At 35.5% G+C, this 18,429-nt stretch overlaps 1 protein-coding gene across 5 annotated transcripts in view; it reads left to right on the forward strand.

The window, feature by feature from the left end:
- Positions 1-18,429, forward strand: part of AKT3 (AKT serine/threonine kinase 3) — a 397,960-nt gene that overhangs the window by 253,333 nt on the left and 126,198 nt on the right. For all 5 annotated transcript variants that reach the window (XM_055084208.1, XM_024133623.3, XM_055084209.1 and 2 more), the window contains 2 exons: positions 13,732-13,797; positions 14,958-15,026. In XM_055084208.1, coding sequence (XP_054940183.1) covers positions 13,732-13,797; positions 14,958-15,026 — 135 coding nt within the window. The remainder of the gene's footprint in view (positions 1-13,731; positions 13,798-14,957; positions 15,027-18,429) is intronic.

Here is an 18,429-nt window from a genome sequence, read left to right on the forward strand (position 1 = left end):
CCATCTGTATGTTTTCTGTGAAAAATTGTTTATTCAGATCCTCTAACCATTTTTCAATCAGATTGTTTGTTTTTTTTTGCTATAAAGTTATATGAGTTCTTAATATTTTGGATCTTAAACCCTTACCAGATGTATGACTTGCAAATATTTTCTCCCGTTTAGTAGGTTTTATTTTCATTTTGTTGATGGTTTCCTTTGCTCTGCATAAGCCATTTATTGATTTTTCTTTTTGATATCAAATTTAAAAAATTAATTGACACAACTGGTGTAAGAAGCTTACCACCTATATTTTTTCTAGTAATTTCATGTTTTAGGTCTTACATTCAAGTTTTTAATCCATTTGGGGTTGATTTTTGTGTATGGTGTAAGAAAGTAGTCCAGTTTCATTCTTTTGCTTGTGGCTGCTTAGTTTTCCTAGCACCATTTATTGAAGAGAGTGTCCTTTCCCCATCATGTGTTCTTGGTTCCTTAGTGGTAAGTTAATTGACCGTATATGCATGGGTTTATTTTTGGGCACTCTGTTCTGTTCCAGTGATATTTGTGTTTGTCTTTATGCCAATACAATGTCATTTTGACGAGTATAGTATTGCAATATAGTTTGAAATCAGGGAGCATGATGTCTCTAGCTTTGTTCTTTCTCAAGATTGCTTTGGCTGTTTGGGGTCTTTGTTGTTACATACACATTTTAGGTTTTTTTGTTCTATTTCTGTAAAAAATGTCATTGGAATTTTGATAGGGATTGCACTGAATTATCAAAGCCTTGTAGTTTTAGGTGTACAGGTCTTTTACCTCCTTGTTTAAATTTGTTCTTCAGTATTTTAATTTCTCTAATGCAGTTATAAATGGTATTTTTTAAAACTTTTAAAAACTTTTTTAAAAAATTAAAAACTTTTCTCTTTTTGAGACTTTGTTATTAGTGTATAGAAACCAATTAATTTTTGTATATTGATTTTGTATCCTGCAACTTTACTGCATTTGTTTATTAGTTCTACTACTCTTTAGGGTATTCTGTATATAAGATTATGCTTATGCAAATAGAGATGGTTTTACTTCTTCCTTTCTGATTTATATTCCTTTTATTTTATTTTATTGTCTAATTGCTCTGGCTAGGACTTCCAATACAATGCTGAATAAAAGTGGTAGGTTGGGCCTCCTATGTTGCTCCTGTTCTTAGAGGAAAAGCTTTCAGCTTTTTTCCACTGAGTGTGATGTTAGCTGTGAATTTGTCATATATGGCCTTTATTTTGCTGAGGTATGTTCCCTCTATAGCCACTTTGTTGAGAGTTTTTATCAGAAATGGATGTTGAATTTTGTCAGATGCTTTTTCTTTATCTATTGAAATGATCATATGATTTTTATCCTTCCTCTTGTTAATGGGGTGTATGACATTGAATGATTTGCAGATGTTGAACCATCCTGGCATCTCTGGAATAAATCCCACTTGATTGTGGTGTATGATCCTTTTAATGTGTTGTTGAATTCAGTTTGCTGATATCTTATTTAGGAGTTTTGCATCTATATTCATCAAAGATATTAGTCTGTAATTTTCTTTTTCTGTGGTGGTGTTGTGTGCTTTTTGGTATCTGGTAACACCAGCCTAATAAAATGACTTTAGAGTGTTTTGTCATCTTCTGTATTCTTGAAGAGTTTCAGAAGAAGGACTGGTATTAATTTTTCTTTAAATGTTGATAGAATTTACCAGTGAGGCCATCTGCTCCTGGGCATTTATTTTTTGGGAGATTTGTGATTACTGATGCAAACTCCATGTTCATTATTCATCTGTTCAGACTTCCTATTACTTCATGATTCAGTCTTGGTAAGTTGTATGTTTCTTGGAATTTATCCATTTTTTCTGAGTTATCTAATTTGTTATCGTATAATTGTTCACTGACACTTATGATCCTTTATATTTCTGTGGTATCGGTTTTGAATGTTCTCCCCTTTTGTTTATGATTTCATTTGAGTCATCTCTCCTATTTTCTTTCTTTCTTTTTTTAAAATTAATTTATTTTGTTTATTTATTTTTGGCTACATTGGGTCTTAGTTGCTTCGTGTGGGCTTTCTCTAGTTGCAGCAAGCGGGAGCTACTCTTTGTTGCAGTGCGTGGGCTTCTCATTGCTTTGGCTTCTTTTGTTGCAGAGCACGGGCTCTAGGCATGCGGGCTTCAGTAGTTGTAGCACAGGCTCAGTAGTTGTGGTGCATGGGCTTAGTTGCTCCGCAGCATGTGGGATCTTCCCGGACCAGGGCTTGAACCTGTGTTCCCTGCATTGTCAGGAGGATTCTTAACCACTGCACCACCAGGGAAGCCCTCTCCTCTTTTCTTAATTTGTTTTGCTAAAGGTTTGTAAATTTTATCTTTTCAAAAAGCCAACTCTTAGTTTTTTGATTTCTTAAAAAAGTGTCTTTCTAATCTTTGTTTCATTCATTTCTGCTCTAATCTATATTATTTCCTTCCTTCTGTCAACTATGGGCTTACTGTGTTCTTTTTCTAGATCCTTAAGGTGTAAAATTAGGTTCTTTATTTTAGATTTTTCTTTTTTCTTAATGTAGGCATTTATCACTACCGACTTTCCTATTAGAATTTCTTTTTCAGCATTCCATAAATTTTGGTGCACTGTGTTTCCATTTCTTTTGTCTTAAGAATTTTTTGATTTCCCTTTTGATTTATTTTTTGACTCATTGGTTCTTCAGAAGTGTTTTGCTTATTTTCTATATAATTGTGAGCTTTCCAGCTTTACTCCTGTTATTTTTAGTTTCATACTACAGTGGTTGGAAACTATAGTTGGTATAATTTTAATCTCTTGAAATTTGTTACAACTTGTTTTGTGACAAAATATCCTGGAGAAGGTTGTGTGTATACTTGAGAAGAATATGTATTGTGAAGCCATTGGATGGAATCTTTTGTATATATCTGTTAGGTCCATTTGCTCTAAAGTGTAGTTCAGTCCATTATTGTCTTGTTGATTTTCTCTATGGATGATCTTTCCATTGTTGAAAGTGGGGTACTGAAGTCCTTTACTATTATTGCATTGCTATCTATTTCAGCCTTCATATTTGGTGACAAGTGTTTAATATATTTTGATGCTGTCATATTGGGTGTGTATATATTTACAATTGTTATGTTCTCTTGATGAATCGATCCCTTTATCGTTATATAATGACGTTCTTTTTCTCTTACAACTTTTGACTTAAAGTCGAAATTGAACTTCAAGTTCAATTCTTACAACTTTCGACTTAAAGTCTATTTGTCTGACAGAAGTTATCTCTTTTGGTTTGTTTACATGGAATATCCTCTTCCATCCCTTCCCTTTCATCATATGAGTTTCCTTAAAGCTTAAGTGAGTCTGTTTTAGGCAGCATGTAGTTGGGTTTTGTTTTTTTATCCACTCAGCAACTCTTTGTTTCTTAATTGGAGATGTTAAACCATTTATATTTTAAGGAATTATTGGTGATGAAAGATTTACTATCACCATCTGGTTAATTGCTTTCTAATTATTTTATAGTTTCTTTTTTCTTTTCTTCCTCTCTTGCTTGCTTTCTTTGTGAATTGTTCATTTTATATAGTGGTATATTTGATTATTTTTATCATTTGTGTATCAGAGTTCTTTGCTTTGTGATTACCCTGCTGTTCATAATACATTTTATAGTTATAGTAGTCTATTTTAAGTTGATAACATTTCAACTTCAAATGATTTTAAAAGTCCTACACATTTACTTCCCCCCCAACATTTTGTGTTATTGATATCCCAATTTATATTTTTTATATTCTGTATCCATTAACAAAATATTGTAGCTATAATTATTTTTAATGCTTTGTCTTTTAACCTGTATGCTAGAGATCAAAGTGACTTACACACTGCCACTGCAGTTTTAGAGTGTTTCAGATTTGTATAATTACCTTTACCAGTGAATTTTATACGGTTATATGTTTTTATGTTACTGATTAATATCTTTTCATTTCAGCTTGAAGAACTCCCTTTAACATTTTATGTAAAGCCATCTACTGATAAATTTCCTCAACATTTGTTTTTCTGGGAAAATCTTTATCTTGCCTTCATTTTTAAAGGACAGGGCTGCTGGGTAATGTGTTCTTAGTTGATAGTTCTTTTTTTCTTTGAGCACTTTGAATATATCATCTCACTCTCTCCTGGCCTGCAAGATTTCTGTTGAAAAATATGCTGATAGCTTTATTGGAGTTTCTTTGTATGTGATGAATACATTTTCTCTTGCTGCTTTCAAAATTCTCTCTTTGTCTTAGATTTTTTGAGAGCTTGTTTATAGTGTATCTTGGTAAAGATCTCTTTTGGTTGAATCTGTTTGGGGAGCTTTGGGCTTTGTGTACCTGGGTGTCCATATCTCTCTCAAGCTTAGAGAAGTTTTAAGCCCTTATTTCTTTAAATATATTTTGTGTTCCTTTGTCCCTTCCTTTTCTTGATTTCTGTAATTTGAATATTGTTTCATTTTGTGGTATCCCATAAGTCACAGAGGCTTTCTTTACTCTTTCATTCTTAAATCTTTTTCTTTGACTGGAAAATGTCAAGGGATCTGTGTTCAAGTTCACACATTGTTTTTTTTGCCTTATTGAGCCTACTGTTGAATTTCTCTATTGAACTTTTCATTTCATTCTTTGTATTCTCCAGCTCTGAAATTTCTGATTGGTTCTTTTATCATTTCTACTAGTTTGTCAAACTTCTTGTTTTGTTCATGTATTGTTCTTCTGAGTTCATTTAGCTGTCTCTCTGTTCACTTGAATCTTGCTAAGCTTCCTTAAACACTTTGAATTCTTTTTCATGTAACTCAAATCCATTTCTTTGGTGTCAGTTATTGGAAAATTCTTGCGTACCTTTGGTGGTGTCATGTTTTCTTGCTTCTTCATGTTTCTAATGTCTTTGAGTTGATAATCGTGCATTCAAGGGAGCAGTTGCCTTTTTCAGCTTTTTAAGACTAGCTTCAATGGGGAAAGATTATCACCTAAAGATGACTGTGAATATGCCAGCTGAGTAGGGTGCAGTGTCTCTGGTTCCAGGGAGGGCATACTAAAGTCCTTTCCGTGCAGCTCTGTCAGCTGAGATCAACAGCAGTGTAGATTGTGACGTGGCAGTGGTGGCAAAAGCTGCTGGGATCATACTATTCTTTTTTGCCTGTCAAAATTCTAGCCAAGGGAATCCCTCTTGATGGCAGGGCTGGTGTGCTGACACTTGGGGCATCAGTGGAGCTGGTATCCTGGGACCTGGTGCGCACAGAGCTACCACAACACCTGAGTCATGGGGGCACAGGTACACTTGCAGTGGCAGTGGCACTGGTTTCTGAGGTGCAGGCACGTGAAGACTTCCCATGGAACTGGGGTCTGGGTTCCTGGGAATCACCACAGTGACTCAGGCCCTGGGGTAAAGGGGAATGCAGTAGCAGCAGGATTCCTGGGATGGCAGGGTTCAGCAGTGGCTTGGGACCCAGAGCCAGAGTACAGTAGTGTACTTCTTATAGATGGTTGGTCAAATACCTGACTGGCCTCAGGGTTCAGCTTTATAGCAACATCATCTTGGCCTCAGCAATGGCAAGTCATAACCATGGCCTAGGACCCAGGGGGCAGTTGCAGAACAGTAACAGATTGGCCCCAGTGATGTTGGGTCATAACAGCAACTTAGAACTCTGGGGGCGGTTGCAGAGCTCCAACAGCACAATCTACTGATGGGCAGGTCAAAGCCCTGACTTTCAAGCCGGGGGGCAGGGTATAGAGCAGCTGTAGCACCACGTGCCCCAGTTATGGTGGGTCAGAGCTCTGACTTGGAACCCCAAGGACGGTGTGCTGAACAGCAGCATGTGGCCCTGTGATGGCAGGTCAAATGGTGACAGAAACCCAGGGACAGGGAACAGAGTTGCAGCAGCACAGCCTGATGATGGCAGATCAAAGCCACAATTTAGGACCCAGGGGTGGTTGCAGAACAGTGGCAACATTGCTTGGTAATGGCCCATTAAAGCCGTGTGTCGGGACCCTAGGGGCAGGGTGCAGAGCAGCAGCAGAGTGGCTCCTTATGACAGGTCAAAGTCCTGTCTTAGGACCCAGGGGTAGGGTGCAGAGCAGTGGTATTGCAGCCCAGGTTATGACTGGTCAAAGTTACAACTTGGGACCCAGTGGCAGGGTAAAGAGCAGTGGCACAGCGCCATTTATGGCAGGTCAAAGCTGCAACTGGATCCTGGGAGTGGAACACAAGCAGAGCAGCCATGGCCCTGGTTGTAGCATGGTAGAGCCCTAAACTGGGACATGGAAGGCAGGAGACAGAGTAGTAGCCCTTGTATGGCAGGTCAAAGCCCTGATTAAGACTCAGTGGTAGGGCTCAGAGCAACAGCAGCTTGGCTTTGTGGATGGCTAGATTTTGTGGCATCCTGAGATCCAGGGAGCCAGACACAGCAGCGACTAGGGTCCCTGGGGCCAGGTGTCATCCGCAGCAACAGCTCCAGCCCCAGAGAGGAGCTGCAGTGGTGTAGACTTTCGGTAGCTCTGTTAGCTGAGTTCAGTCAGTGTGGGTAAAGACTGTGGGAAGCCTCAGTAGTGAAAGCTGCAAACAACCATGGCAGTGAAGCTTGTTGGAGTTTTCTTGCTCTTATTTTCCACATAGGGGGAAATCCCTCTGAGGCCATCTTTTTTGGTGCCTAACTGCTCTGGTCTAGGGGATGGAATGTCACAGGTAAAATGCTTCCTATACTTTTCTGGTAGCCATCCTCGTTTTTAAAACTCTACAGGGTTTATGCTGCTTCATTGCTTTCTGCTGATTTCATCGTAGTCCAGAGCTTTTCAAAAGCTGTTTTCATCAGTTTGTAGTTGTTTGTTGTTTTTGTAGGATAACCTAATATTGGGACCTCCTAGCCCTCCATCTTGTTGACATCACTCCTAACAAGTCCTATTTCTGGTGCTAAATGTCAGTGGTCCCTAAGACCACTCTCAGGCTTAATATTTCATTAGGAATCACGGATCTAGGAAAGCTGATATACTAGTGGTTATGACTTATTGTAGTGATAACACACAGATTAAAATCAACAAAAGGAAAGTCATATGGGACAAAGTCCAGGAGAAACCTTTCAGATGTCCTCTCCCAGTAAAGTCATATGGATGCACTTAATTCCCCCAGTAACAATGTGTGACAACATGTGCAAAGCGTTGTCAACCCAGGAAACTCACCCAAGCCTTGGTTTCCTGGATTTTTATTTTAAGTGAGTCATGTAGGCAAGCAGCACCTGTGTGATTTCCCTAGCCACCCTGAGCAAAATCAGGCACACAGCATTCATCATTCTTCCTGTTGTTTGCATGAACTGTCTAGTCAAACTGGTGTCATGTGGCCCAAGATCTCTGGCATGCAAAAATGCTCTTACCAGGTAGAATATTCCAAGGGATCAGAGCTTATTTCCCAGGAGCTAGCCAAGGGACTGTCCTGAGGATTGACTTTCCTTGTGAGTGTACAGGGTTTGAGCAATCCAGGCCTTCTGAGTTCATTCTTCCCTACACATACACCTATTAAAATAGCAAACCAGTGCTTTGACTTGACTACTGACATTTCTCTTTCCTTGGCTTTTAAGTTATTAAGTGCTGGCCCCTAACCAGAAATTCTTATCATCTGCCAGCTTCTTTGATCCATTCTTTCAGATTCTCATGAACCTCTGTATTATCTATTGTGCACATGATTGTGGTTTACTGTAGGAAGCAGATAATGAATGTATTTCATTTGATCTGCTGCATCTTCATCATCTGTCATTGTGCTGTCGGAGGTATGATTTCATTGATTTGTGTTCTGGATTTGCTTCTTGCCGTCATGAAGATTCTATCATTCTTTATCATTATTCCTAGGGTTATCATTCACTATTTACTGATTCATTCATTCTTTCTTTCAACAAATATAAATGGAACACCTAATTATTTACTAGTTACTGCCCTAGGCAGTGGGAATATGTGAATGAATAAGACTGACCAAAATTCCTCCTCTTTGGAAATTACATTTTAGTCAGGAAACGGACACATGACAAATGAGTAAATCGTAGTATGTAAGAAATTAATACATACCATGGAGAAAAATTAAGTAGGGTAGGGAAACAAGGAATAGTAGTGTTTGTGATTTGTGTGGGTTTTGTAGTTTTAAATAGAATGATCACAGAAGACCTCACTGAGAAAGTGAAATTTCAATGAACATTTGAAGGAAATGAGGAATCAAGGTATTTGGGAGGAAGACTTCAGGTATTTGGGAGGAAGAATATTCCAGACAGAGGAAATCACAATCAAAAAAGCACTGAGGAAGCAGCATATTTTTAAAATAGCTAGGAATCTAATCTAGCATGGCTTGTGTAGAGTAAGAGTAGTGGAGGGTTGTTTAGGGTAGTGGTAGATGTTGTAAGGATATTGGTTTTTACTCAGTGTAGTGGGAAGCCATTGGAAGTTTTTAAGCAGTATAGTAACATGATATAATTTTCATTTTGATATCATCACTTTGGCTGCAGTGTTGAGAATAGACTGTGGATTGGAAGCAGGGAGTTTGTTAGGAGTTAATGGCAATAATCCAGATAATTGATATAGTGGCTTACATTAGGGTATTAGCAGTGGAGGTGGTAAGATGTAATCAATCCGGGGTATATTTTGGTAAAGAGCCATCAGGATTGCCTGACAGATTGAATGTAGGGTATGAGAGAAAGTAAGGAGTTGAAGATCATTGCCAGGTTTTTGGCCTGAGCAACTGGAAGGATGGTGTTGCCATTCGCAGCAATGGGGATGATTTTTTTCTGTGGAGAAACAAGCCTTTTCATGGGAGATTAGAAATTAGGTTTTGGACATGTCAAATTTGATATTTCTGTTAGACACCCAAGTTAAAGGCATCTATTAGACATCCATGTCAAATAAGCATTTCTGGAGTTTAGGGAAGAAGCCTGCATTTGAGACACAAATGTGGAAGTCCATGATCACCATATAGACTGTATTTAGGGTCATAGTCTGAATGAAGTCACCAAGGGAATGAGTGTACCTATGAAGGGAAGAGGTTAATGACCTCTATTTTGAGTAGGAAGTAGGCTTACACTTTGAAACTGTGGGAGTGAGGTTGAGATAAAGAAAGACAACTTAATGAAAATCTCCTGGACTTAATGAAAGTCAGATAGACCTCGGTGCCAATCTCAGCTCAGTAGTTTAACTAGGTAAGGTAACATTGTGGGGTTGTGTGTACATTTCATTATACATACCAGGCCTGGTAGGAGGCCTGGAAATGTTTTGAAACATTTATACTGAGGAATGGAAGAATGACCTTGGTAGGGATGAGTTAAGGAATCCTAAGAAGATTCAGCTAAGATTAAAGAGGGCATTATAATGGTGCTAGTCAGTATGTTTGTGATTTTCTTCTCCTTGAGATGTGGAATATATCAATAAAAGTGAGAAAGTAGAGATTGATTTATTCCAATACTGGGAATTGGAAGAGGCAGAAGGAAAGAAGGGAATGTAGAGAAGGGCAATATAGACAAGCAGCATATTCTACAATTTAAGAAGGACTAGGTGCTGAAGATTATGTCATGATTGAAGTCAAAGAAGTTCATGTAGCCTTCCATCCAAGTAACATTGGTTTGGCCAAAAAGTTTGTTCGGGTTTTTCGGTAACATCATATGAAAAACCCAAGCAAACTTTTTGGCCAGCCCGATATTTGGAACAAGAGCATCAAGAATAAAGTATTAAATAACAACATTTGATAAAGGTGATATAGTATTCATAGACAACAGGGAACAATTGTGCTTTCATTTTTTCCATCAAGATGAAAAAGATCTTCAAAAAAGATAATAACAATAGAAATGAAGGAACAGTAAGGAGAAAGTCTGAGAGCTGGAAAGTGGAAGTATTAGAAGTCTGCATCTGGGCCATTGCTCAAGTTTTCCAAAGAGGGGGAAGTTACAACCCCCAAATTTAGAGCTTGATAAGTATGACATCTTTCCTATGGAAAAAAAAGTGTAGATTGCTGACATATGGCTTGTCAAAACAGAACAAGTAAATAATGATCACTTGCAGTCATTGTGGTTTAATTAAGAATAAAGGTGCCAAGGTAAAAACTTCTCCCCTCTTCTCCCTGCTTCCCCACCTGCTACATCTCCTCCTCTGAGTGTCATTTATAGCTCTGGATTTTTTTAAAAAAGATGCTCTATATATGATGTATCTTGATTTCAACCAGCTTCTGATAAAAGTCAGTCATTATAGTCTTGTGGTCAAAATGGAGAAAATAATGTGAACAGAGTTAAAGTACCTAGTTAAGTTGCTACCAAGCTTTATGAAGATGGGAGGCAGTGTGGTGAAGTGGAAATGACCGTTAATGTTGGACTTAGATGGGATCAATATTGACCTTTTCACCTGCAACTTGAGCAGTTTAACTTCTGTGAATCTTGATTGCCTCATATAAAATGGGAATAGTCAAACCAAACCTGCTCAGTTACTACAAGGATTAAAGGAGATGACACCCTTGGTTCTCAGTAATAGAGATGTTCTTTTCTTCTGTTTCTCTGCCATCATTTACTCCTTGTCCTCCCGCCCCCTCCAAAAAAACCCTAACTACCACAAAACAATAAGTGCGGCAAATGAAAGGAGAATTTTAGACTATGTGTAGTAGAGGGCAGTGATAAATTAGAGACAATTGAGAAAATAAATATGAGGAAGACTATTCTGCCTCATGTTTGCAAGAAATAAAATTCCATTCTCTGTAAACTTCTATGAAAGAAATTAGATTTTAAAATTCATTGTTTAGTATTTTACCATGGATGAATATACATGAAACTATATTTCAAAAGCTTTTTCATGAAAACATTATACTTACATTATATACCAAAGCACTTCATTTGTAATCATGATCAACAAATGGATTTTTTTAAAAGCATCATATTGTTTTAGCCACTAAACTTTATCACTGTTATTTATAACTTTTTGTTTTGACATATTGCTTTTAACTGTAATTAAAAATTATTGACATCTAAGTTTACTTTTTAGCTTGTGCATACCTTATCTTCATAGCAGAAACTAATTAGTATGTGAAATATTGTACCATTAAATTTGCATTAAGGGGGAAATTCTAATTTGATCAGATGTAAAAATATGGTAGAAAATACATTTTAATACATGAAAGATATGTACATGGTATAAATCCTGGTTTCATTCTTACAACAAAGAAATATTGTTTTAGTTTTTGCCTACCTACATCTTTACTTGGCTCCTTTAATGTGATTAGGCAGATCATAGAATTTAGAAAAAATATAATCTTTCATGAAACTTACTAAGTGATTTAGAAAAACAACTGTTACATATAATGAGTTTGTTTCAACAAAATAGAATGAAATATCTGCCAGAAATATTTTCTGAAGTACTAGAATATCTTTTCTGGTTTCATACTTACCTTTCTTTAAGTCTTTTCCTAGTTTACTGCCTCAAATCACTTAAAATCCTGAAGTATAATAGGTAAATGTTATGTCTTCTGTGAATCTCTTTCTGACTGCATATAAAGAAATATTTCTTCTGCTTTACCCTCTTGTTGGAAGCATATAGCTGTTAGTTTTTTACTATTAATTTTATATCTCAAAAATACTTCAAACATTTTTTCTTGTTCCTGCTGTTCCTGTCATCCAAGACATCCTCATTTCACTCTTGTACTGCAGTTGTCTCCTGATTGATCCCTCCTGTTTTTGCTGTCCTTCTCAGAGGAGTCTGAGCAAACTTAAAAACAGAAATCAGCTGTGTGCCTCTGATCCTCCATCTCCTACACTATCACATTACCCAACCTATGATCTTCCAGTAGCATTGATTTTCCTTCATTATCCCATTTACTATAATAGATACCCCAGTTTTCCCTTAAGAAAATCAGATCACTTATCAGAATTCATAATTATTTCTTAAATTGGATATTTACCAATTTGTTATGTCTTCTCCACTAGCATGTGAACTCCATGAGCAAAAGAATCATGTCTTTTTTTTAAACCGCTTTATTACTTGCACTGTCTTAACATTAAGTAACTGCCTATCGAGGATTTTGTTTTGTAATCATTGAATTCGGTTCTATATCTCAAAATAGCCACTTGTATAATCCTTAATCTTGTATTTTACATTCATTATATGATTCTCGTAAATTGCAGTATCCCCTTCTCTTCTTTGTTTTTTCCATTAATACTGACCACCATCTGACTAACTGGAATGAAAGCTCCATGAGGGCAGGACTTTGGTCTGTGTTGTTCAGTTGCCCTGTCTTCAGTGGGTAGAACAATACCCAGAATATATTTGTTTCATATCTATTGAAGGAATAAATGATTGAATGAGTGAAGTCCCACACATTTGACATCTTGGAATTCATTCCTATGATAAACAGCTAAGTTGAACAAACATTTAATAAGTATCTACTGTATGCTAATCATTATTCATTATGCTAGGCATTGTGGGCACAGAAATTAGTTATGGTGTCATTTCTGCTTTTTATTTATTTTGTATTAAGATGTTTGGTATTACTCTAATTAATTTAGAAGTTATAGTATGATATGACAGGGGCTTTCATACTGTTTGAGCACTTAAGCCTGGTTCTTATTAAACAAATAAGACTGGAATGCTTTCTTACCCATACTTTATTTCACTGGTTTTAAATACTATGTCATTACACTTTGCTTTCTGTTCAGACAGAATTGGTCTCACCCTTTGGAATGGCTTTTGGATTTTAGCATCTTTGATCAGTCTATTGCTCATTTATCTGCTAAGTCTAGCTAAGGTCAGATGCTTTTATAAAAATAATAAATATAATGCAGTGTCCTAATGTTCCCTTGTCTTACTTATAACCTAACTGTGATTTGCCAGCAATATTAAGAAATTGATCCAGTAAGGGCCTTGTTCAGGATCTTGGCAGTAGCAGAGACCAGAGATGCTGTGTTAGTTTCAGCAGTTGTCTTCCTTTCCGTTCATTCTTTAAGATAGTGTTATTTTTAAAATATGAAACATTTTTCAAGTTCTCCATATGTTGAGGAAATCTTTCCTAGTTCACTTTTGATGTCAAGATGAAATTTATGTACAAGATTGGGGAAATACACTCTTAGCATATTTTTGGTTTGAAATATATCCAGATTTAAACAGTGTCACCTAGAATAGGCTGTGACCTTTTTTTAAAAAAAAAAAAAGAAACATGCTAAAAAAGCCACAAGCAAAAATATACAGCTTTTGTACTCTGTTTTTTTTTCTAAAATGTATAATTTAGAATTAAATCTTATATAGGTACTGTGTCCCCCTTTTCAATAACTGATTTTTCTTTTAGGTAGAAGACTTACAACAAATTCTATGATCCTTAATGAAATATATTCTTTAAATCCCCCTGAATACAATGTAATACAAACATGGAAATATTAACTACTCCATGCCTAGCTGTTAACTTATAAGGCATTCTCTTCAAGGGGAAAGACTTACTATTTCATTTTCTGTGTCCCTGATAATTTTTGCTGATTATTATATCATTATTGCTATACTTTAAGTATGACTGAATTTATATGAGTTTATACATTATAGCCATCTGATTTAAATCACTAATTTGATTTGAATTTTTTTTTTTTTGGTGGAAGAGAAGCTTAGTGATAAAGGGAGCATGTGTTTTAAAATCTTTTTCTGTGTCTGTGTTTACCTCTTCTGGTCTTAGAGAAATAGCAAAATTTTTATATTATTTGTGCTCAGAACATATATTAAAGGTTTGCCTTTTTCTTTTGTAGGATGAAGTGGCACACACTTTAACTGAAAGCAGAGTATTAAAGAACACTAGACATCCCTTTTTAACAGTAAGTGCCTAGAGGAAAGATGTTATAATCATAACATTTTATATTTAAGGAAGTTTTATTATAGCAACTAAGCTATGAAAAATAACATTTTAAATAACATTTATTTAGGTATGACATTTTCTTTGTAGATAAGTCAGTTTTGGGGAAATTATTAGAATGTATGGATTAAGTTTACAATATGCATGCATTTGTAGTCCTCTCGTTATATACCCATGAGTTTTTTGAGATTTTTTTTTCTTCCCATAACTTTCACTGCCTTAAAAAAATAGAGCAAATACATTTAAAAATAAATTTAAATTTAAAGATAGCATTTAAGTTAAAAATAGGATAAGTCATGGTGCATTTTCTTCATTAGATAATGTATAAACTGTGACTTAAATAGATATAACTTAGTTATTTTGAAACAAACTGATTTTGTTTTTTAGTCCCGTTTAGATTGCTTGTAATAGAGGCATAATTCGCAAAGTTTCTGTATGTTCCTGGTTCCAGTGAAGTGTATTAAGATTAAAAATAACAGACTTTCAAAAGGAGAAACTTTTAAAGATTTAGGATTATTTAATAGGTTTTTTCAGAGGTATCACCAGATACATAGACTTACTTTGTTACATTGTTTTGTGTTTATTGTTCAGTGTATTAATATAGTTGGCTCTAAAGTTTTAATATATTTATAACCTATAAAATTATCTGAAACAACTCTATTGGATTGGGTCATGTTATGCGACCTCTATGCAAGAAGTGATACTGAAACTCTATTAGAAACCCAAGTATAACTACTACAACTGTACTCCTAAGACTTTCCCTGAAGTAATTTGTAGGCCTTACTTTTAAGATCTCACGGATAAGAACTTTGGGGACCAATACAGTTTCAAGTAGATGACATAGTAGATTGAGAAGTGCTTGTAACAATTACTAAGTTTACTTTTAGCAAAAATCATAATTCTAATTTTTCCCCAGATAATACTCATTGCTGTTCTTCACAAAATTTGTTTTATATTTCTCATAAACTTTTACTTAAGCATTCTTAAGGGAATAAATACTCTCTTAAGGAACAAGAACAATTCATTTTATCAATCATGCTTACTGTTTCTAAGTATTCTCTTTTTGATACCGTTGTAAGAATGTAGGATTATAATATAACATTTTTTCTTTTTCATTTCAAGTCCTTGAAATATTCCTTCCAGACAAAAGACCGTTTGTGTTTTGTGATGGAATATGTTAATGGGGGAGAGGTGAGTCAAGAAGTATAACCAGCACTTGCATTTGCATGGTAGTATTGTTGTTTTTTAAAACTTATTTACAATACAAGTTATAATGTAATAGTTCTCTACTTCTTGATAGGGATTTGTATAGCTCTTTCTACTATTTTAGTAAATGGGAGCTAAATAATTTTCTAATGAAAGATAAGGACCATTTATTTTTTACAATGACTTTTATGTATAAGAAAGTTTAATCATACTCTTTTCTAAATTTTTTAAATGTAAAAAAAATTTACTACAGATATGATTTTTAAAATCATGGTTTTTAATTTTGAAAACCAGAAATAGAGGGTTTATAATGCTTTACATAATTCTTCCTCAAGATTTGTGAAACTTATAAAAAATTATTTTGCTCATTTTAAACTCAGTTTAACAATAGGCCATAGGCACATTGTGGTTGAGTTCTGTCTTCTTCTACATAGTAGTTAGAGTAACTTTGACTGTATGTAAGGGATTTTTAAGGAATTTTGTAGTTTTGAAGGGAAATTGAATCATTTTAGTGGTGTATTTCAACTATTGCTTTATTCTTTATCCTTTCTCCTCCCTATATTTGATCAAAATCAATGTGAGGGGAAAATGTAATTAACTGCTCTAGTTAACTGGAAATATTTCACATTGTGAGTGTTCTGAAATAAATTTAATTATTAAATAGGGGCTTGTATCTCACAGACCTTAAAATAGTCTTATTATCCGAAAGGAGGGAAGGAAGAGAGGGAAGGAGGAATGGAAGAAAAGAGAGGGGGAGGGAGGGAGGAAAAGAAAGAAACAAAGAAGGGAGGGAAAGAGAGGGAGAGAGGGAGGGAGGGAGCGAGGAAAGAAGGAAGGAGGGAAGGAAGGAAGAAGAAAATATCCCTTATACAATATTTTCCACTATAGCATTATCTGACTTATAGGAATTAGTCCATTGCAAAAAATTCATTCATTCATTTGGTAAACACATTTTGAGTGCCTTGGCAGTGTGAGTTTATCCAAATTTGTTAAGAATTTATAATTTATCTTATAACTGTATTATAAATTAGAATATATAGTGAAAGAGCTTTTAATTTATCTTATAAGTATATTATTATATAGTGAAAGACCTAAGTGTTAATAAATTCATAAAAGAAAATGTGTTATGGATGATCTAGCATTTCGGGTAGGCTTAATGAGATTTCATCAGGGGAACTGATTTGAGAGGATATTTCAGGTGGAGAGGATGATATGAGCAGAATCACTGGTAGGCAAGCACAGAGGAAGAAGTTGAGTAGTTAGATTATAATAGCCCAGGCATGGGACTTCTCTGCTGGTGCAGTGATTAAGAATCCACCTGCCAACGTAGGGGACATGGGTTCAAACCCTGTTCCAGGAAGATCCCACATGCCGCAGAGCAACTAAGCCCGTGTACCACAACTACTGAGCCTGCACTCTAGAGCCGGTGAGCCACAACTACTGAGCCCTCGTGCCACAATTATTGAAGCTTACGCGCCTAGAGCCCGTGCTCTGCAACAAGAGAAGCCACCGCAATAAGAAGCATATGCACCGCAACGAAGAGTAGCCCTGGCTCGCCGCAACTGGAGAAAGCCCACATGCAGCAGCAAAGACCCAACACAGCCAAAAATAAATAAATAAAATTAATAAATTTATTTTTTTAAAAAGACATATCAAAAGTGACTTTTGGTTGGGAAAAAAAAAAAAAAAAAAAAAAGTGACTTTTGGTTGGGATCAGGAAAATTAATATGTACAGTGAGTTTATGAAGAATGTGTTAAGGGTAAAATTATAAATTTGGGTTTGAAAAGCTTTTTCCTAAGGTTCTAAGAAAAACATATGTGGAGATATCACAGAGAATAAATAAAGGGTCAGAATATGGATACAGATTTGGGAGCCATTCCCATAAAGACTGTAATTTAAGTTATGGAAGTGGATATTTCCTATTTTGTGGGAAATGAAATTGGTGAAACTTCTATGTTAGTATCTATCAAAATTTAAAAAGCACGTATTCTGGGACCCAGCAGTTTCATTTCCAGGAATTTATTCTACAAACATACTCACAAATATACCACAGAATAATATATGGATAAATATATTCATTGCACTATCGTAGTACCTTAAATGAGCATTCAGGAAGGAGACTGCTTAATCAGTGTTACATCCATGCAGTGAAATACTTTATATCCATTAAAAAGAATGAAGTAGCCCAATATGGGCTGAGACAATGCAATTTCTAAGATATGTTATGAAATAAGAAAAACAAGGTACAGACAGAATATAAAGTGTGCTTCTATTGTGTTAAAGTAAGACCATATATATGTGTATATATGTCTGTGTATACATTGAATATCTCTGGAATTATTATTTTATTATTATATTATAACTACTATTATTATTATTATTATAAGCAATTATTAATGCTTACCTTTGGGAAGGCAAACTGAGTCACTGGGGAAAAGATGGGAGGATGACTTATTTTTCACTTATTTGTTCTTGTGCAGCTTTTGTATTTTGTGTATTAAAATTGAAGGAAGGAAGATTGGCAGGCAGATGGATGGAGCGATGGATGGATGGATGACCAGGGGAGAGAATATTATGTAGGGAAATGATAAACTGCTGGCAAAAACTTGGAGAAGCACTCTTAAATTGCAGAAGTACTCTTAGACAGTATCATGTGTTTGCATCTATTACAAAAATTAGCACATTGTTTTATAATTACGTATTTACTTGTCTATCTTTCCTACTAGACTCAAAGCTCCCTAAGGGATTTACTGGTATAACCCTGGCACCTTCAAATATTTATTGGATGTTTTGAATGAGTAAATAAGTGAATAGATGAACAGATTCCCTCCAGGAACAGGGATGAAAGAAGTTAGCAAAAGTGGTAAACTAGGAACTGCTGAGAAATAGGAAGAAAAATAGAAAGTAATATGGTATATAGTTTACTTTAGAAAAAAAGCTGAAAATGTTTTTTCAGGAGGAAGTATCTTTGAGTGTATTTATAAAGTACATATTTATTGAGTATGAGCAGGGCACGCTGGTAGATACTGTGGGACATACAAATCTGAATTAAACATAACTTTTACCCTCAAAGAGTTTATTATCTAGTGGGGAAGATTAGGTACAAAATTTATACTAAGTGTAAAGTGATGATTATCACTTGTATCAGAATCATAGATTAAGGACCATGGGACTTCACAGGAAAGAAAGAAGAATTTTGGATGGTGGGATGAAGGGAAGCTGCCTAGAAGCTTAGTAGAGGGAGCTAGGTGCCACCTGCACTTTTATTCTAAACCTAGAGTACTTCGGCGATTAATCAATTGATGACTGTTAAAAATTTTTTTTTTCACACAAAAGCAGATTTTTCAGACTAGCCAGATGGTTTTCTATAGCGATGGGATTATTTCA

Source organism: Physeter macrocephalus, chromosome 4, assembly GCF_002837175.3.
Source record: "Physeter macrocephalus isolate SW-GA chromosome 4, ASM283717v5, whole genome shotgun sequence".
Lineage (NCBI taxonomy): Eukaryota > Metazoa > Chordata > Mammalia > Artiodactyla > Physeteridae > Physeter > Physeter macrocephalus.